The 20,496-nt window shown below is 49.4% G+C and overlaps 1 protein-coding gene across 1 annotated transcript in view; it reads right to left on the reverse strand.

Annotated features, from left to right (window-relative positions):
• LOC121574630 (multiple epidermal growth factor-like domains protein 6) overlaps positions 1-20,496 on the reverse strand; it is a 57,999-nt gene that overhangs the window by 1,695 nt on the left and 35,808 nt on the right. Inside the window, exons 5-34 of the mRNA XM_045223222.1 lie at positions 15,760-15,882; positions 15,526-15,648; positions 15,274-15,411; positions 14,630-14,752; positions 14,243-14,365; positions 13,843-14,019; positions 13,320-13,451; positions 13,037-13,165; positions 12,800-12,928; positions 9,766-9,900; positions 9,509-9,643; positions 9,258-9,383; positions 9,013-9,144; positions 8,500-8,628; positions 8,245-8,376; positions 7,969-8,097; positions 7,661-7,789; positions 7,386-7,514; positions 7,125-7,253; positions 6,191-6,319; positions 5,919-6,047; positions 5,672-5,800; positions 5,426-5,557; positions 4,792-4,920; positions 1,376-1,504; positions 1,103-1,231; positions 838-966; positions 619-747; positions 326-454; positions 44-172 (exon numbers count right to left, since the gene is read on the reverse strand). Of these exons, the coding sequence (XP_045079157.1) occupies positions 44-172; positions 326-454; positions 619-747; positions 838-966; positions 1,103-1,231; positions 1,376-1,504; positions 4,792-4,920; positions 5,426-5,557; positions 5,672-5,800; positions 5,919-6,047; positions 6,191-6,319; positions 7,125-7,253; positions 7,386-7,514; positions 7,661-7,789; positions 7,969-8,097; positions 8,245-8,376; positions 8,500-8,628; positions 9,013-9,144; positions 9,258-9,383; positions 9,509-9,643; positions 9,766-9,900; positions 12,800-12,928; positions 13,037-13,165; positions 13,320-13,451; positions 13,843-14,019; positions 14,243-14,365; positions 14,630-14,752; positions 15,274-15,411; positions 15,526-15,648; positions 15,760-15,882 (3,924 nt within the window). The remainder of the gene's footprint in view (positions 1-43; positions 173-325; positions 455-618; positions 748-837; positions 967-1,102; positions 1,232-1,375; positions 1,505-4,791; positions 4,921-5,425; positions 5,558-5,671; positions 5,801-5,918; positions 6,048-6,190; positions 6,320-7,124; positions 7,254-7,385; positions 7,515-7,660; positions 7,790-7,968; positions 8,098-8,244; positions 8,377-8,499; positions 8,629-9,012; positions 9,145-9,257; positions 9,384-9,508; positions 9,644-9,765; positions 9,901-12,799; positions 12,929-13,036; positions 13,166-13,319; positions 13,452-13,842; positions 14,020-14,242; positions 14,366-14,629; positions 14,753-15,273; positions 15,412-15,525; positions 15,649-15,759; positions 15,883-20,496) is intronic.

The raw sequence follows: 20,496 nt of genomic DNA on the forward strand, positions 1-20,496 counted from the left end.
CCGTGAAGGAAGTGTGGTGTGTGTGTTGGTGAGTCACTATTACCTTCCTGACAGGTGAGTCCGATCCAGCTGTTGAGACAGGTGCAGCGTCCGTTCCGATGGTCACAGTAAGCCCCGTTGTCACACTCACACCTCTCTGTGCAGTCTGGTCCATAGCGGTTTGCTTTGCAGTCTGACAATATACAAACATGCAGGTAAGACAGACACCAGAATATAATTGGAAATAGGCTCAGATTGGGAATATTGGGTTGGCATTTGCGGTAATACCATCACATAGAAATTACTGAATGCTTCTAATTAAGCATACAGTATTACTGACTCTTACCAATGTCACACCTGGGTCCAGTCTTCCCTGAGGTGCACAGACACCTGCCATTCACAGGGTCACAGGGCGTGCCCTCCACACAGTCACATGACTTGGCACAGTTCACACCAAACCTGCCCTGGTGACACTCTGAAAGTTGACATGGTGGAGAGAGATGGAGAGCAACAACATACTTAGAGTTAGTCTGGTCGATACGTTTCATAATGCATAAAACAGACTCTTTCTTCTATAGATCCTGCAATTGGTAGTTCATCATAGATAGTATGAGGTCAGTTATGTGGCAGATGTCTCACCTCTGTGACAGCGGGAGCTGTGGTACCCAGGAGGACACACACAAAGGCCTGTGGAGGGATGGCAGGACGCCCCGTTCAGACAGTCACACTGGAGCTGGCACAGAGGGCCATGGAGACCAGGGGGGCACGCTGAGGACAGGGACAGGACACTTTAGATAGAGTATGCAATGCCAGTGTCTTTCACTGTTCTGACTGAGTGCTGACGTGTGTGTCACTCACCATTTTCACACTGATGTCCGTAGTATCCCGGGATACACAGGCAGGTTCCTGTCAACCTGTCACAGGTTCCGTTGTTCCGGCAGTCACACTTCAGCTGGCAGCTAGCTCCAAACGTCCCCGGAGGACATTCTATCACACAAGCAGACAGACAGACACAGTGAGACAGCAGTAAAACCCATCTCTTCTCCTGGATGAAATCCGGCACTGGGAGTTAGCCATTTCTTATGATTTTGCATAGGTGTACTTACTGTACAGTATCGCTCACCTGTATCACAGTGAGGCCCGGTCCAGCCCAGACCACAGGTACAGTTTCCAGACACAGAGTCACACAGTCCTCCGTTACTGCAGTTACAGCGCTGAGCACAGTCCCCTCCAAACCATCCAGGAGCACAGCCTGCCAATACACAGAAATTATACATTACAAACACACACAAATCTCTTTACCTTATAGACAGACAGAGACGCAAACAATCATATTTGTGTTGTAAAAATAATTCCACACAGTGATCTGTTGAACTGGATTCAGTAGGAACCCTACCTTGTCCACAGTCCTCTCCTCTTCGTCCAGGGCTGCAATGACATCTACCAGTGACAGGGTCATTCTGTGCCCCCTCTCCACACAGCACCACGCGGGCACATTCCTGCCCATAACGTCCCGCTGGGCATGCTGTAAAAAGGGTACAGGGCATTTGGGACCATATAGTGTTACTGCAGATGCTATGATTGTTGTGAGAGTTACAGCATATACAGTGAGGGAAAAACGTATTTGATCCCCTGCTGATTGTGTACGTTTGCCCACTGACAAAGACATGATCAGTCTATAATTTTAATGGTAGGTTTATTTGAACAGTGAGAGACAGAATAACAACAAAAAAATCCAGAAAAACGCATGTCAAAAATGTTATAAATTGATTTGCATTTTAATGAGGGAAATAAGTATTTGACCTCTCTGCAAAACATGATTTAGTACTTGGTGGCAAAACCCTTGTTGGCAATCACAGAGGTCAGAAGTTTCTTGTAGTTGGCCACCAGGTTTGCACACATCTCAGGAGGGATTTTTTCCCACTCCTCTTTGCAGATCTTCTCCAAGTCATTAAGGTTTCGAGGCTGACGTTTGGCAACTCGAACCTTTAGCTCCCTCCACAGATTTTCTATGGGATTAAGGTCTGGAGACTGGCAAGGCCACTCCAGGACCTTAATGTGCTTCTTCTTGAGCCACTCCTTTGTTGCCTTGGCCGTGTGTTTTGGGTCATTGTCATGCTGGAATACCCATCCACGACCCATTTTCAGTGCCCTGGCTGAGGGAAGGAGGTTCTCACCCAGGATTTGACGGCACATGGCCCCGTCCATCGTCCCTTTGATGCGGTGAAGTTGTCCTGTCCCCTTAGCAGAAAAACACCCCCAAAGCATAATGTTTCCACCTCCATGTTTGACGGTGGGGATGGTGTTCTTGGGGTCATAGGCAGCATTCCTCCTCCTCCAAACACGGCGAGTTTAGTTGATGCCAAAGAGCTCGATTTTGGTCTCATCTGACCACAACACTTTCACACAGTTCTCTGAATCATTCAGATGTTCATTGGCAAACTTCAGACGGCCCTGTATATGTGCTTTCTTGAGCAGGGGGACCTTGCGGGCGCTGCAGGATTTCAGTCCTTCACGGCATAGTGTGTTACCAATTGTTTTCCTGGTGACTATGGTCCCAGCTGCCTTGAGATCATTGACAAGATCCTCCCGTGTAGTTCTGGGCTGATTCCTCACCGTTCTCATGATCATTGCAACTCCACGAGGTGAGATCTTGCATGGAGCCCCAGGCCGAGGGAGATTGACAGTTATTTTGTGTTTCTTCCATTTGCGAATAATCGCACCAACTGTTGTCACCTACTCACCAAGCTGCTTGGCAATGGTCTTGTAGCCCATTCCAGCCTTGTGTAGGTCTACAATCTTGTCCCTGACATCCTTGGAGAGCTCTTTGGTCTTGGCCATGGTGGAGAGTTTGGAATCTGATTGATTGATTGCTTCTGTGGACAGGTGTCTTTTATACAGGTAACAAGCTGAGATTAGGAGCACTCCCTTTAAGAGTGTGCTCTTAATCTCAGCTCGTTACCTGTATAAAAGACACATGGGAGCCAGAAATCTTTCTGATTGAGAGGGGGTCAAATACACTGCTAAAAAAAGAGAAAGGGAACACTTAAACAACACAATGTAACTCCAAGTTAATCACACTTCTGTGAAATCAAACTGTCCACTTAGGAAGCAACACTGATTGACAATACATTTCACATGCTGTTGTGCAAATGGAATAGACAACAGGTGGAAATCATAGGCAATTAGCAAGACACCCCCAATAAAGGACTGGTTTTGCAGGTGGTGACCACAGACCACTTCTCAGTTCCTATGCTTCCTGGCTGATGTTTTGGTCACTTTTGAATGCTGGCGGTTCTTTCACTCTAGTGGTAGCATGAGACGGAGTCTACAACCCACACAAGTGGCTCAGGTAGTGCAGCTCATCCAGGATGGCACATCAATGCGAGCTGTGGCAAGAAGGTTTGCTGTGTCTGTCAGCGTAGTGTCCAGAGCATGGAGGCGCTACCAGGAGACAGGCCAGTACATCAGGAGACGTGGAGGAGGCCGTAGGAGGGCAACAACCCAGCAGCAGGACTGCTACCTCCGCCTTTGTGCAAGGAGGAGCAGGAGGAGCACTGCCAGAGCCCTGCAAAATGACCTCCAGCAGGCCACAAATGTGCATGTGTCTGCTCAAACGGTCAGAAACAGACTCCATGAGGGTAGTCCACAGGTGGGGGTTGTGCTTACAGCCCAACACCGTGCAGGACGTTTGGCATTTGCCAGAGAACACCAAGATTGGCAAATTCGCCACTGGCGCCCTGTGCTCTTCACAGATGAAAGCAGGTTCACACTGAGCACATGTGACAGACGTGACAGAGTCTGGAGACGCCGTGGAGAACGTTCTGCTGCCTGCAACATCCTCCAGCATGACCGGTTTGGCGGTGGGTCAGTCATGGTGTGGGGTGGCATTTCTTTGGGGGGCCGCACAGCCCTCCATGTGCTCGCCAGAGGTAGCCTGACTGCCATTAGGTACCGAGATGAGATCCTCAGACCCCTTGTGAGACCATATGCTGGTGCGGTTGGCCCTGGGTTCCTCCTAATGCAAGACAATGCTAGACCGCATGTGGCTGGAGTGTGTCAGCAGTTCCTGCAAGAGGAAGGCATTGATGCTATGGACTGGCCCGCCCGTCCCCAGACCTGAATCCAATTGAGCACATCTGGGACATCATGTCTCGCTCCATCCACCAACGCCACGTTGCACCACCGACTGTCCAGGAGTTGGCGGATGCTTTAGTCCAGGTCTGGGAGGAGATCCCTCAGGAGAACATCCGCCACCTCATCAGGAGCATGCCCAGGCATTGTAGGGAGGTCATACAGGCACGTGGAGGCCACACACACTACTGAGCCTCATTTGACTTGTTTTAAGGACATTACATCAAAGTTGGATCAGCCTGTAGTGTGGTTTTCCACTTTAATTTTGAGGGTGACTCCAAATCCAGACCTCCATGGGTTGATACATTTGATTTCCATTGATAATTTTTGTGTGATTTTGTTGTCAGCACATTCAACTATGTAAAGAAAAAAGTATTTAATAAGATTATTTCATTCATTCAGATCTAGGATGTGTTATTTTAGTGTTCCCTTTATTTTTTTGAGCAGTGTACTTATTTCCCTCATTAAAATGCAAATCAATTTATAACATTTTTGACATGCGTTTTTCTGGATTTTTTTGTTGTTATTCTGTCTCTCACTATTAAAATAAACCTACCATTAAAATTATAGACTGATCATTTCTTTGTCAGTGGGCAAACATACAAAATCAGCAGGGGATCAAATACTTTTTTCCCTCACTGTATATTAAGTGATATAAAAAGATGAGTGTGAACTCACTGATGTTGCAGTGTGCTCCGATGAACCCTGCTGTACATTCACAGGTGCCAGTGGTGGAGCTGCACTTCCCACCGTTTTGACACCGGCACTCTCGCTCGCAGTTGGGACCATACCGACCTTCCACACACCCTAGGAACCAAAACAAAGCATTTGACCAGAAATCTTTTAACACGCTATAAGATAAAATAATAATAATAATAATCCCTAGAGCAATGACATCCCCTATGGAATGTTATGAAGGTGTCATTACCAACAGAGGGTAAAGTAAGTAAGTGCACAAGCCTTGGTGTGTGTGAGCCAGAACAACTCATAGGAGCAGGAGCCTATCTCCTGTTTCTGTAGCATGAGGCAACTTGATGTACAAGTACACCCTCTGGACAGGACGCTAGTCTATCGCAGGGCCTTACCCGCAATCTAGCTCCTTAATGCCTAGTGCCAAGCAGAAATGCATCAGGTCCCATTTTTACAGTCTTATCACATCCAGTCTCTGAGTTCCTCCTCTCTCCTTTCCTCCCCCTCAGCCTGTGACTCGGCCGGGGATCGAACTCCCAACCTTCCAATCTCAGGGTGGACACTCTAACCACAAGGCCTTTTGAGTTGGTAGCAGCAGAGGGTGATAGTGTACAATACATACCCTGGTTACATTTAGGACCCTGGAAGCCTGGGGCGCAGTAACACAACCCAGTCACTGGGTGGCAGAGCTGGTTGGTCTCAGAACACTGGCACACCTGGTTACAGTTGAGCCCATATGTCCCTGACAGACAGGCTGGTGGGGTAAACAGACAGACAGAGAGGTAAGCAACATGAAAAAGGAGACATTACAGCTGAAAGTGCAGATTGACAGAGAGGAGAAGAGCTGAGAGGGTAGTACAGTACTCACACTGTTCACAGCCATTGCCAGTGAATCCAGCGGGACAGCCACACTCCCCAGAGACATGGTGACAGGAAGTACCCTGGGGACAGGTGCAGTGTTGCACACAGCCCTTGCCATGGGTGCCAGGTAGACAGGCTGGAGGTGAAAAGGTAAAAATCCTAAACACGTATGGCTAAAAATCATATATCAGGGATAACCAGTGTGCAACAGGCTATGACAGTATAAAAAGTTGTTATCATTAAAACTATGCTACCTTTGTCACAAAGGGTTCCCCTCCAACCTGGTGGACAGAGGCAGTGCCCGGTGACGTGGTGACAGGGGGCTTCATGCTCACACTGACAGCTCTCCTCACAGCCAGCTCCAAACAGGCCCGACCCACAGGCTGAGGGGGAGGAAAGGAGAGAGGAGGAACTCAGAGACTGGATGTGATAAGAACATTCACTCACAAGAGGGTGCTGTGTTCACTGCACCCAACATTGATGATCACAAAGACAGTAAATGTCCGCTTCTCTGTCTCTCTCTCACCTTTTTCACAGCGCTTTCCGACCCAGCCAGGACGACAGTTGCACTTGCCCATCTGTCTGTCACACTGTCCCCCGTTCTCACACTGACACTGCTGCTGGCAGTCGGCCCCAAACCGCCCCGCTCCACACTCTGTAGCGTCCACACACCAACCCACAGAGACATGGCAGGAGAGAACACAAGGACATCACATCAGAGCAGTGAAACCAACCACAGGCTAACATGGAAACCTATAGTGTTTCTGCTGAGGACAGCAATACCTTCTCCAAACCTTGTGGTTTGACCTAGCAGAAAGTTGGCACTAGGAGGTGGTAACTAACCACAGAGTGGAGTTGCTAGGTAACACAGCACCAGCAGCAGCATTAGAGGTTTCCTGTGCCTGGAGTGGAATAAGGGGGCTGGGGCTGAGTGTGGCATGGACAACCAATTGTGGGAGGATAGTGTGTGATGTAGAGTAGGGTGGTGAAGTGGAGCCTCTGCGTTAGGTCTAGAGTGAGATGTTTACAGGGCAGACAGAAGACTGTGGGGTCTAGCAGACTGTCTGCAGTCCGAGGAGCTTGCGGCTCTCTCACACACACTGCCAGGGAACAGCACCAGGCAAAAACAAATTAGCTAAGCCAGGGCAAATTAGGACGGAGACTAATTTGTTACCTGAATACAGTAAAACAAACCACAGGGCCAATGTTCTAAATGGTTTCTACCATTTCAGGTAATATTATTCTTAGGCATGTCTGTCCAGACTACTCCAGCCAGAGCCTTAATGGTTTTCCATAGCCTGCATTTCTAGTAGCTGACTGGTACTGAATGGGGAACAATTATCCTGATTGGATAAATGCTTTAGGTCAACAGCTACAGAACATGATATTATATGGTAGTAAGGCATGAGTATGGTCACTTAGGGTCATGGTGACTCTATGGCTGTTTCAGTACCACTCACCTAGCTCACAGGCTGTGCCCATCCACCCGTTGGCACACATACACTGCCCACTGATTTGGTCACACGTGGCTCCATTCTGGCACAGGCAACGCTGGCGGCAGTCTGCTCCATAGAAGCCTACTGGGCATTCTAGGGGGAAAAATGGTAGACCCCTGGTCACTACTTTATAGCCCCACACATTGTTTCTTTACAGGACACAATGTATTGTGCATAGCAAGATAGGAGTAGTGATCTGCTCCTATTCTCCCAGTCCACACTCACCCTGTAAGCAGCTTGGCCCTGTCCAGCCGGGTGTACACACACACTGCCCACTCGCCGGGTGGCAGCTACCATTGTTATGGCAACCGCAGGTTTGGTTACAGCCCTCCCCATAGAAACCAGCCTGGCATGCTGCAAGGAAAATATAAGACATTCTTTACTTCTAAAGAATCAATCATCAATCACTTCAATGCTAAACACACATTGGTATTACATATCTGATATGAAATGTTTTATATTGTACATGCTGTCTGAAGTATGGGATGTCCAATACTAACTCAGGTTGCAGGTAGGACCAATCCAACCAGCAGGACACACACACACCCCAGTGACATGGTTGCAGTGACCTCCGTTCAGACACACACACTTCTCCTGGCAGTCCAACCCATAGAAGCCCTGGGGACAGGCTAAAACACACACACTTTACTTCTCAGCAAACAATAAAGCATATCCATCCACAATGTTAATAACTCAATGATTCCTATAGGTTAATTGTACTGAATTACAGATACAGTTCAGTCTATGGATACGATTTATAGTTTGGGTTCTGGATAAGGTTTAGAGAGGTTTTGGGAGGTTCTCTTACGTTTCTCACAGAAGGTTCCAGTCCAGCCCACCAGACAGGTGCAGGCTCCGCTCACATGGTCACATGTCCCCTTGTTGTCACACTGACAGTGATGCCTACAGCCTAGCCCAAAAGAGCCCACTGGACACTCTGAGACACAGATTAACACAAGTACAGGATGGAGAGATAGGTGCGTGCTCTGAGATAGTACTGAAACAGAACAGTAGCAGAATAAGGAAACAACCCACAAACACCTGATATCAGATATTTTGGTTGAGGACTCTCTCACACACATACTGTCATGGCATTGTGTCCCTGTGTAGCCGGCCTCACAGTTACACTGGCCCGTCACCGCGTCACAGCTCCCGTCACTATCCTTACAGTCACATTTCTCAGCACAGTCCACCCCCCATTGCCCGGCATCACAGGCTGCCATGGAAACAAAAAAACAGGAGACATTTTAATGGAACAGTTTAGATTCAGTGAGAGTAAACTATATTTATTTATTTATTTGTATTCATACGAGACTGTTCAATGCCACACCCACTTTACCTTTCCTGCAGTTGTGTCCAGCCCAGCCAGGGGCACAGGTACAACGGCCCGTGGCAGGGTGGCAGCGCCCGCTGTTTTCACACATGCAGCGCAGCTGGCATCCAACACCAAACCATCCTGTCGGACATGCTACAGCACACACAAACATACTGTATGATAAAGCACTGTGAGCCAAAGAGTCACACACACTCTACATACTGTGAACACACATATTGAAATACCGTACGGTAAGTTCCCATGACACTGGCTGAAATGACATGCAAGCATCAGAAGGCATTTAACAAGAAAACCACTGGTTACACAGGAATAACATTTTCCTTTGCTGTGAAAACACGCCTGATGAAAACAGTATTTATGACCTGTCTGTGCCTCAGACAGAGGGGAATGTGGTGTGGTTGATGTTTTAATGACCCACAACAAAGCTCTATCTTTTAACATCTCTTTCTAAAATTAAACCCCAACTACCACAAGAACCTTTGATCACAGTTTTTCCATTGACTCACTCATACTCACAGTTCTGACAGAGCCTGTCCATGTACCCAGGAGGACAGGAACACGTCCCGTTGTGTTTGTCACACACTCCTCCATTCTCACAGGCTGGACAGGCCTCACGGCAGCCCACGCCCCAGAAGCCCTCCACACACACTATAGCACAAATAAAGAGTTAGCATCATCATCAATATATCACACTGTTTTGAGATAGTTGTCGGGTGACATTATCAAATAATCTAAACTTAATGATCTGATTGTTCTCTTACCATTCTCACAGCGTTTTCCTGATGTTCCTGCAGGACACTGGCACTGGCCACTCACTCTGTCACATGGGGCCCCTGAGCAGTCACAGGCCTGAGTGCAGCTTGGCCCAAACCTCCCCTCTGGACAGTCTAAAGGACAGGACGGAGAGACAATGGTAGCCTTACTAAGAGAGGCTGCATACGGTATTCCTACATACTGACTCCATGATGTCAGAGCATTATGCCCCTCCCATATGACCAACAGGACAACCTACCTTGATCACAGTTGTCTCCACGGCGACCAGCCGGGCACAAACGTTGGCACTGCCCAGTCACATGATCACAAGACACTCTTGGCGGGCACTCACACTTGTTCTCACAGCCTGGGCCAAACGTGCCTGGGTCACACTCTGAGGAGGGGGCAGAGGAGAGGAAAGTTAAACACATATATCCCTACAAAAGGGCTGCATCTACAGCTACAGTACAGTGTGTGATGTCGGAAGATGACAAGAACTTTCTGCCTGGCACTGACCTTCTCTGCATGCGTTGCCTAGCCAACCAGGCTTGCAGACGCAGGTGCCGTGGCGACGGTGACACTCCAGAGTGTTCTGTTGGACACACTGACACTCCTCTGAACAGCCTGGTCCAAAGGCCCACTTGGGACATGCTGGATAGGGAAGGAGGGAGATAACATGAAGAATATTGAATAAGAACTGAATGTTATATTTCTATGACATAGACTGACCAGGTTAATCCAGGTGAAAGCGATGATCTCTTATTGATGTTACTTGTTCAATCCACTTCAATCAGTGGGAAGAACAGGTTAAAGAAGGATTTTTAAGCCTTGAGACAATTACAGTTTTTCTCGATTGCTAAGACACATTTCTTGAAAGCTGCTCTCCTTTTCTCTTAACTGTGAACACAAAACCCAATTTTCAAGCTACATTCACAAAACCTCAGACTCTTCTTGCAAAACCAAACTTTCACCTCAAAACAGTTCAATCTGTGCTCAAAACTGAACTATGTTGTCAAATCGTGCCCCGAGTCAATCAAAATAAAAAACACTACTGAACAGTCACTAAACACTACGTAGAAAAATAGAAAACACAATGCTCAGGACATGAAGCTGGAGAAATAAATGTTTATTGTTCACTGTAGGCTAAATGCATGTTGCAAAACAAAACAAAATTGTGCATTTAGCACTTGTACAAAAAGACAAAACAGAAATCTTGTGCATTTACATGTAGCACTTGTAAAAACAAACAGAAATCTTATGCGTTTGCCACTTGTGTACAGTAAGCCCATGTAAAAATAAAGTACAAAAATATACAAATAAGTGCATTACTCAGCCACAGCATCATGTCTCCGTACTGGGTCAGGCCACAGGACTTCATCCACATCACAGGCCACATTTTGTCTGGCCAGGCAACGGGGGAAAAAAACCCTGGCATGCCGTATCCAGGCTTGGCATGCCTCCACACCTATGTCACCACAGGCAAGTCCCATGGCTTGCAGGAGATTTACCCTGGTGTAAGGTTGACGTTCATATACCTTCCACCGCCATGAGGAGAATAATTCCTCAATGGGGGTTTAGGAAAGGGGGAGTACGGTGGAAGGCAAAGATTGATAAAACCTTGGTTCATATTGTACCACTCTCTAACCTGGAGGACTCTGTGAAAACTCACATTGTCCCAAACAACAACATAGATGGGATGCTCATCCTGCTGCCCTAACAAAGCATCTCGCATGTGATTGAGGAAAATGAGGAGCTGGTGAGTGTTGTAGGGCCCCAGGTTGGCATGATGGTGGACAACCCCATGATTGCTGATGGCAGCACATAATGTGACATTGCCACCACGCTGCCCAGGAACACCAACAATGGCCCGATGGCCAATCACATTACGGCCTCTCCTTCTCTTTTTGGTGAGATTAAACCCAGCTTCATCCATGTAGATGTATTGATGGGGTCTTTCCATTGCATCCAGTTGAAAAACCCTCTGTAGAAATAGATATAGTTTTGTAAGTGATACGGAAAAAGTGATTTAGGCCACTACAGTAAATCACTACTTAGAGTAATCAACATTGAATGTGTCTGGATATATGCCAACCTGTACATACTGGAATCTTTGCTCTTTGACTCTGTCTGAGTTGCGATCAAAGGGCACTCTGTATAGCTGTTTCATGCGCAGTCTGTTGCGCTTGAGGACACGATCAACAGTAGAGAGGCTGACACTGTTGATACCCTCAAAATTTAAATGGTCCTCAATGATCTTCTGCTGAATTTCGCTCAGTTTAATGGCATTGTTCTCACGGACCATATCAACAATTAGGGTCTCTTGGTGTGGGGAGAACATACCTGTCCTCCCACCCCCATGTGGCAGTCTTTCAATTCTACAAAAAGAGAACATGGAGTTACAAAAAATATACATGGAATACTAGGCCTACAAACAGTTAGACCAACCCTCCATTACAATACTACAGTACATTGGTACAGTGATGTACTGAAACATATATTTACTTACAGTATACTGTGGTACAGTATATAGAATGTCATACAGTAATTGCTGTCAACATTTACATACTGTACTATAATGTCAAAAAAGGTAATTACCTGTTCTCTTCTCTAAATCTTCGGATTATGGTGGACACAGTGAATCTACTGATGTTTGGTTGTACCCTTTGTCCAGCCTCCCTCATGCTCATACCATGGACAAGAACATGGTCAATCACAGTAGCTCTGATTTCATCAGATATTACTGTTCTTTGTCTTCGCTGACCACCTCGACCTCCTCTCACACGAACTCTTCCTCTCAGATTTCTATCCATTGTAGGGCCTCACAAACCAGTGCTCTCTGAACTGGCTTACTGTATATGTTCCCTCACATCATTAGCCACAAGTGTGATCAATTTTGAGTTGTTGTGTTCAAGTGGTGACACCTGTGCTCTAATTGTGTTTGACTTTTGTCACCTGTGCTCACCATTATGCAGCACGGGTGCATCACAATGAAAATGTGTTGGCAAGTTATGTCTAAACAGGTGAAAAGTGCTTATGGTTTTGCCAAAAGAGTGATTGATTCAATCAGTGGGTTCAGGCAACTGAGCATTTGGTTCAGACAATAGGGTTTAGTGTTTTAGCAATTGAGAAAAACTGTAAGACATGGATTGTGTATGGGTGCCATTCAGAGGGTGAATGGGCAAGATAAAAGATTTAAGTGCCTTTGAATGGGGTATGATAGTAGGTGCCAGGCGCACCGGTTTGTGTCAAGAAGTGCAACGCTGCTGGGTTTTTTACGCTCAATAATTTCCAGTGTGTATCAAAAATGGTCCAACACCCAAAGGACATCCAGCCAACTTGACACAACTGTGGGAAGCATTGGAGTCAACATGGGCCAGCGTCCCTGTGGAACGCTTTCGACACCTTGTAGAGTCCACGCCCCGATTAATTGATGCTGTTCAGAGGGCAAAAGGAGGCGTGCAACTCAATATTAGGAAGGTGTTCTTAATGTTTTGTACACTCAGTGTAAGTAGAGATGAGAGGTGAGGGGTCAGCAGTGTGAGTGACTCACCTAGATGGCAGAACCTCCCGTAGAGTCCAGGGTCACACAGACAGGCTCCGTAGGTGCGGTGGCAGCGCCCATTATTGGCACAGTTACACTTCTTATTGCACTGTTTCCCATAGAAGCCCTTAGGACAGCCTACAGACAACAAGATATTGTTATCAGGCAACTGAACGTTTCAATAGTGTGTGAATAACTGATAGTGTTTTTTGTATGTACAGTATCAGTTAACCAGTAGTTACTCACCATCCTGGCACATGTCTCCACTGACCCCAGGTGGGCAGCGACAGTTCCCATTGACAGGGTCACAGGTGGCTCCGTTCTTACACTTACAGGGGAACGAGCAGTTACTGCCGAATGATCCCTCGGGACAAGCTGTTAGGATAGAACAGAATAAAACGTTATATATTTATCCATTATACAGAGACGTGTTGTTTCACAGAGAAACACACAGACATAAGATTGATCAGATTACTGATTTACTGTGTTGAGAGTGCAGTGTCTGTGTACAGTGTGTGTATATACTGACTCTGGTTGCAGATGAGGCCTGTCCATCCATCGGGACAGTGACATCCATCTCTCCCTTGGCCACACAGCCCTCCGTTAGAGCAGTCCTCACAGGTCAGGCTGCAGTCATGGCCAAAGGTGTTGTTCAGACACACTGCACACAGGACAGAAGAGATTACTGACTATCACGTTCTAGAAAATATCTGTTTGTGGTTAGGGATTTGCCAATCTTCAACTCAATTCTTCCTAGTAACCCCTGGTGAGAAAAATAAATACTACAATACTGATGAATGTTTTCACATGAATAAATCAAGGAACAACACAAAACAGATCCTATGGCTCTCTGCCATTACCCCCTGCCACAGTCTATAAGCTTCCCCATTACTATAGAGATATGTAAAAAAACAGCCTCAGAATATGAGGCTAACCAATTTGCCACCTGCTGTGGGGTATTTAATTGCCTAGTAACTAGTAAGTCTGTTGCTCAGACACAGAGCTAATCAGATACAGGCCCAAAGTGTGTGTGTTCATGTTCAGTGGCTCACCAAATTTCTCTGCTAGCGTGCTCTCAGCCAGCAGCTCTCCAGCATCATCATCCTCATAGTCGTCATAGCGCTCCAGGGGCTGGTTGTAGTCCTGCAGCAGGGCGAGCTGGAGCTGAGGCAGAGACCCCACAGCATCCTGTCCCCCACTAGACAGGGCCTCAACTGTATTCCCCAGCACTGCAGAGAGAAAGAGTAAGAGAGAGACAAAGAGACAGAGAGAGACAGACAGAGACACAGAGCGAGAGAGAGAGAGAGAGAGAGAGAGAGAGAGAGACAGACAGAGACACAGAGCGAGAGAGAGAGAGAGAGAGAGTAACAGGTTACCAGGATGTCCACGTGGGGCGTGATGATGGTGCTGTGGCCCTAGGCAACAACATTTAATTTGATTGGTGTAACTCACATTCACAGGAGCTTCGGTCCTCGTCCAGACGGAAGCCCTGGCGGCAGAAACACTGGAAGGAGCCGGCGGTGTTCTGGCATGTGTGATCACAGCCACCGTTAGCCGCCAGACACTCATCCACATCTACACAACACACACACAGTCCAGAGTCCAGTCACTTTACAAAAACACTGCTCCTCAGCCATGTTAATTGATATAAATGGCACATTTAGAGTTGAATACAGAAAACCAAAGAATACACTGCCTTTTCAACAAACATGATTAAAATGTTACAGCATCATGCACATATTATAAGTACAACTGGAAGCATTCCAGGTTCAACAGTTATATTGTATAATGAGTGCCCCACTAGATCACTATTCTAAGGTTATAAAGGGTAGAACATACCATCACAGCTACATCCATCTGAGTTGAGGTGGTAGCCCGCTGTGCAGTAGCACTCATAGCCCCCAGGGTAGTTGGTACAGTCCTGCTCGCAGCATGAGCTTGCCTCTCCACACTCGTCCAGGTCTGCCAAACAAAACACACACAATGAAAAGCATTACTGGGATGATCATGATGTTGTGACATGTTACAAACCAGGCACATGTTAAACTGACCTGAGTTAAAGGGTAAAGATTAGTCTCTAGACTGACCAACACCGATCTGAGCTGAATGGTCTCTAGACTGAATGTTAAAGGTTAGTCTAGACTGAATGGTAAAGGTTAGTCTCTAGACTGAATAGTAAAGGTTAGTCTCTAGACTGAATGGTAAAGGTTAGTCTCTAGACTGAATAGTAAAGGTTAGTCTCTAGACTGAATGGTAAAGGTTAGTCTCTAGACTGAATAGTAAAGGTTAGTCTCTAGACTGAATAGTAAAGGTTAGTCTAGACTGAATGGTAAAGGTTAGTCTCTAGACTGAATGGTAAAGGTTAGTCTCTAGACTGAATGGTAAAGGTTAGTCTCTAGACTGATCTGAGCTGAATGGTAAAGGTTAATCTCTGAATGGTAAAGGTTAGTCTCTGAATGGTAAAGGTTAGTCTCTAGACTGACCAACACAGGTCTTGAGGTCATCCTCCAGTCGATAACCCTGGTTACAGCTGCAGACAGGGCCGCCAGTTGAGTGCTGGCAGTGATGGGAGCAGCCTCCGTTGTTTCTCTCACAGCTGCTGACGATCTCCATCTCAATCCCTGTCACAGAAACACGAGATGACACTCCGATTACTTCTGATGGAAACATTTTGTACATTTCAGATTATTTCAAATAGGCAAAGAGATGATGATGATTATAGGAGCCAAACTCACGGTAGCACCGGCGTCCATCTGCTCCCAGCTCGTAGGCAGTGTAACACACACAGGCGAAGGAGCCCAGGGTGTTGTGGCAGCCATGAGCACAACCCGACTGTTCAGACTCACACTCATCAATATCTGGGACAGATAAACAAAGAGTATATACGGATCTATTCTAGAACGTAAATACAGAGACATGATTGACCCTGTATGAACAGTAGTGCAGTAGTCAACAGGCGGACATCTTACCCTCACAGCTCTTCCTGTCCTCTGCCAGCTTGTACCCATTTCTACAGTCACAGTGGGTCTTGCTACCATTAACAAGACAGTCTTGCTGGCAGCCGCCATTTTTATCTAGACATGGATTCTCCACTTTAACACAGGAGACACACAACGTTTAATGTTGACAGCACTTTATCTTGAAAAATATTATACATTTCTAACAAATATAATCAGTGGGAAAGGGGATGACATTTATCTAAAATGCAGAAGTACATCGAATACACACTGACACAACTACTCAAGACAAAGGTCCCAACTCTACACTGGGCTGAGTATTTGTCTGCATATTTGTGTGCGTTTAACTTGTATCTGCCTGTCCTGTCCACTCCAGCAGCTGGAGTGAGAAGCTTCAGCACTGCAAAAATTAGAGTAAGCTGGTCCTGGCCAACCATTACAACGTAAAATCGTCTAAAAGACAGTGATTATTCTAAAATTAGAATCTTCCCTCCCTTAGAGAGAACTAGTCCACCTCAGCGAGTCACACACACACAGAGAGAGACAGAGAGAGAGAGAGAGAGAGAGAGAGAGAGAGAGAGAGAGAGGAGGAGCCCACCTCAACCAGCCAGGCCTCCCCAGCCCTGCCGGCTGCATGCCTCCCCTTCAGCCCACAGAACAGCCTCCCACTGACAGCGGCACCGGCACAGATCAGCCACACCCCAGCTCCAACACCCACCAGCCCCAACTCTAACCCCTCCAGTCCAGAAGAAACACTGGCTGAGATTGTCCTGTTGATGGACTCAAATGGGAAGTTTGTTCAGGAGAAGAAACTTTTCCCTAGACACAAAACGAGAAAGGTGTGGTGCCCAACAACGCAGAGTGCCATGGCGCTGCTTGATAAGGCCCAGCTCGGGTCGCCAAGCCACATAATCATACACACCGGAAGTAACGACTTGAGTACTCAGTAGGAGAGGGTGGCGACTTAACTACGGGGAGTGATTGAGAAGGCCTCCGCAATCTTCCCCAACTCAAGGATTGTGGTGTCAACCCTTCTACAGAGGAAGGACTTGCACCCTGCCACAATCCAAAGAATAAACGCCAGCCTCTCTCGGGACTGTGCCCTGCGACCCAATGTACACCTGGCCCACCCTCGATCTGGACTGTCTCTATGACCATGTTCACCTGTACAGGGAGACAGTCCCCATCCTTGCTAAGACTCTCAAGGACGTCGCTTTAAACCGCATCCCAACCTCTCCACCCAGCGACAGCTGCCTCTGATTGGGAATCATACCCGGCCAGACATAGAATAACTAGAACCTAAACATAGAATATATAACATAGATTTCCACACCCTAACTCAACAAACAAGAGTTCTATAGGTCAGGGAGTGACAGTACCCCCCAAAGGTGCGGACTCCGGCCGCACAAACCTGACATGACAGGGGAGGGTCCGGGTGGGCTTCACGCTTCGGTGGCGGCTCCGGCTTTGGGCGTGACAGCTTCCCCTCTCAGTCCTCCCACGATGCACCGATCCCTGTCTGGACCCTGGTGTGGGAGACCCCGAACCTGGAGAGGGGCTGACGTCTGGACCCGGAGTAGAGCCGCTGACCGGAGCTGAACTGGATCCCGGTGGAGCGGACTACACAGGCTCCGGAATGGAGCCGCTGACCGGAGCGGATTACTCTGGCTCCGGAGTGGAGCTGTTGACCGGAGCTGGACTGGACACCGGTGGAGCGGACTGCTCTGGCTCCGGAGTGGAGCCGCTGACCGGAGCTGGACTAGGCACGGGTGGAGCAGACTGTTCTGACTCCGGAGTGGAGCAGCTGACCGGAGCTGGACTGGACCCTGGTGGAGCGGAATTCTCTGACTCCGGAGTGGAGCCGCTGACCGGAGCTGGAATGGGCACTGGTGGAGCGGACTACTCTGGCTCCGGAATGGATCCGCTGACCGGAGCGGATTGCTCTGGCACCGGAGTGGAGCCGTTGACCGGAGCTGGAATGGGCACTGGTGGAGCGGACTACTCTGGCTCCGGAATGGATCCGCTGACCGGAGCGGATTGCTCTGGCACCGGAGTGGAGCCGTTGACCGGAGCTGGACTGGACACCGGTGGAGCGGACTGCTCTGACTCCGGATTAGAGCCGCTGACCGGAGCTGGACTGGGCACCGGTGGAGCGGACTGCTCTGGCTGCGGAGTGGAGCCGCTGACCGGAGCTGGACTAGGCACCGGTGGAGCAGACTGTTCTGACTCCGGAGTGGAGCAGCTGACCGGAGCTGGACTGGACCCCGGTGGAGCGGACTGCTCTGGCTCCGGAGTGGAGCCGCTGACTGGAGCTGGACCAGGCACAGGTGGAACGGGCCGGGCCGGAGACACGCATCACTGGTCTGGTGCGAGGAGCAGGAACGCGCCGGGCCGGACTGGAGACACGCACCACAGGTCTGGTGCGAGGAGCAGGAACAGGCCGTGCCGGACTGGGAACACGCACCACAGGCCTGGTGCGGGGAGCAGGTATGGGGCGTACCGGGCTGGTGACACGCACCACTGGTTTGGTGCGAGGAGCAGGAACGGGCCGTGCCGGACTGGGAACACGCACCACAGGCCTGGTGCGGGGAGCAGGTATGGGGCGTACCGGGCTGGTGACACGCACCACTGGTTTGGTGCGAGGAGCAGGTACGGGCCGTACCGGACTGGGAACACGCACCACTGGCCTGGTGCGGGGAGCAGGTATGGGGCGTACCGGGCTGGCGACACGCACCACTGGTTTGGTGCGAGGAGCAGGTACGGGCCGTACCGGACTGGATGCACGCACCACTGGTTTGGTGCGAGGAGCAGGTACGGGCCGTACCGGACTGGAGACATGCACCACTGGTTTGGTGCGGGGGGAAGGCACGGGCCGTGCCGGACTGGAGACACATACCACTGATTTGGTGCGGGGAGCAGGCACGGGCTGTACCAGACTGGGAACACGCACCACTATCTTGGTGCGAGGTGCAGGCACGGACCTTACCGGACTGGGAGCACGCACCACTGGTTTGGTGCGAGGAGCAGGTACGGGCCGTACCGGACTGGGAACACGCACCACTGGCCTGGTGCGGGGAGCAGGTACGTGGCGTACCGGGCTGGTGACACGCACCACTGGTTTGGTGCGAGGAGCAGGAACGGGCCGTGCCGGACTGGGAACACGCACCACAGGCCTGGTGCGGGGAGCAGGTATGGGGCGTACCGGGCTGGTGACACGCACCACTGGTTTGGTGCGAGGAGCAGGTACGGGCCGTACCGGACTGGGAACACGCACCACTGGCCTGGTGCGGGGAGCAGGTACGGGGCGTACCGGGCTGGCGACACGCACCACTGGTTTGGTGCGAGGAGCAGGTACGGGCCGTACCGGACTGGATGCACGCACCACTGGTTTGGTGCGAGGAGCAGGTACGGGCCGTACCGGACTGGATGCACGCACCACTGGTTTGGTGCGAGGAGCCGGTATGGGCCGTGCCGGACTGGAGACATGCACCACTGGTTTGGTGCGGGGAGAAGGCACGGGCCGTGCCGGACTGGAGACACATACCACTGATTTGGTGCGGGGAGCAGGCACGGGCTGTACCAGACTGGGAACACGCACCACTATCTTGGTGCGAGGTGCAGGCACGGACCTTAACGGACTGGGAGCACGCACCACTGGTTTGGTGCGAGGAGCAGGTACGGGCCGTACCGGACTGGGAACACGCACCACTGGCCTGGTGCGGGGAGCAGGTACGTGGCGTACCGGGCTGGCGACACGCACCACTGGTTTGGTGCGAGGTGCAGGCACGGACCTTACCGGACCGGGAGCACGCACCACTGGCTTGGTGCGAGAAGCAGGCATGAGATATACCGGACTGGAAACCGGCGCTGGAGGTCTACGACTGTACCAGTCCTTTACTCTCCGCGCCCAATCCTCCTCCAGTGAGGACTCCTCCGGAAGCCCCCATGAGTTAAGGAACAGAAACTCATCGTCGTCGTCATCCTCCGACTCCTCAGTGTAAAACTGTTCCCATTCCTGTTCCCATGGTCGTAGGGACTCCAACTGGAACCCCACCGGGTGGAGCGGACTGCCCCTTTAGCCCCCCCAAAACATTTTTATTGGGGCTGCTCGGCCGGCGCCGGCGGTGTCGCCGTTGCTCCTCTCCTACCCGGGCTTCCTCTGTCCGTTCCCACGGACGGCGATCCATCCCAGCCTGGATCTCCTCCCATGTCCAAGATCCATTACCATCCAGGATCTCCTCCCATGTCTAGGATGTCTGCTCCTGGCCACGCTGCTTGGTCCTCGTTTGGTGGGATCTTCTGTCACGATCGTTAAGAGACGGGTCGGACCAAGGTGCAGCGTGAAAAGCGTATATGTTTATTAACTCAATAAACATACAACAAAACAAGAAACAACGTAACGTGAAGTCCTCAGGCTATACACATACAAGCCTAAACGGAACAAGATCCCACAATACACAGTAGGCAATGGGCTACCTAAGTATGATCCCCAATCAGAGACAATGAGCGACAGCTGCCTCTGATTGGGAATCATACCCGGCCAGACATAGAAATAGAATAACTAGAACCTAAACATAGAATATATAACATAGATTTCCAAACCCTAACTCAACAAACAAGAGTTCTATAGGTCAGGGCGTGACAAGAATTCACTGTATCACAATTCCAGTGGATCAGAAGTTTACATAGACTAAGTTGACTGTGCCTTTCAACAGCTTGGAAAATTCCAGAAAATGAAGTCATGGCTTT

This window comes from Coregonus clupeaformis, chromosome 10 (genome assembly GCF_020615455.1).
Source record: "Coregonus clupeaformis isolate EN_2021a chromosome 10, ASM2061545v1, whole genome shotgun sequence".
NCBI lineage: Eukaryota > Metazoa > Chordata > Actinopteri > Salmoniformes > Salmonidae > Coregonus > Coregonus clupeaformis.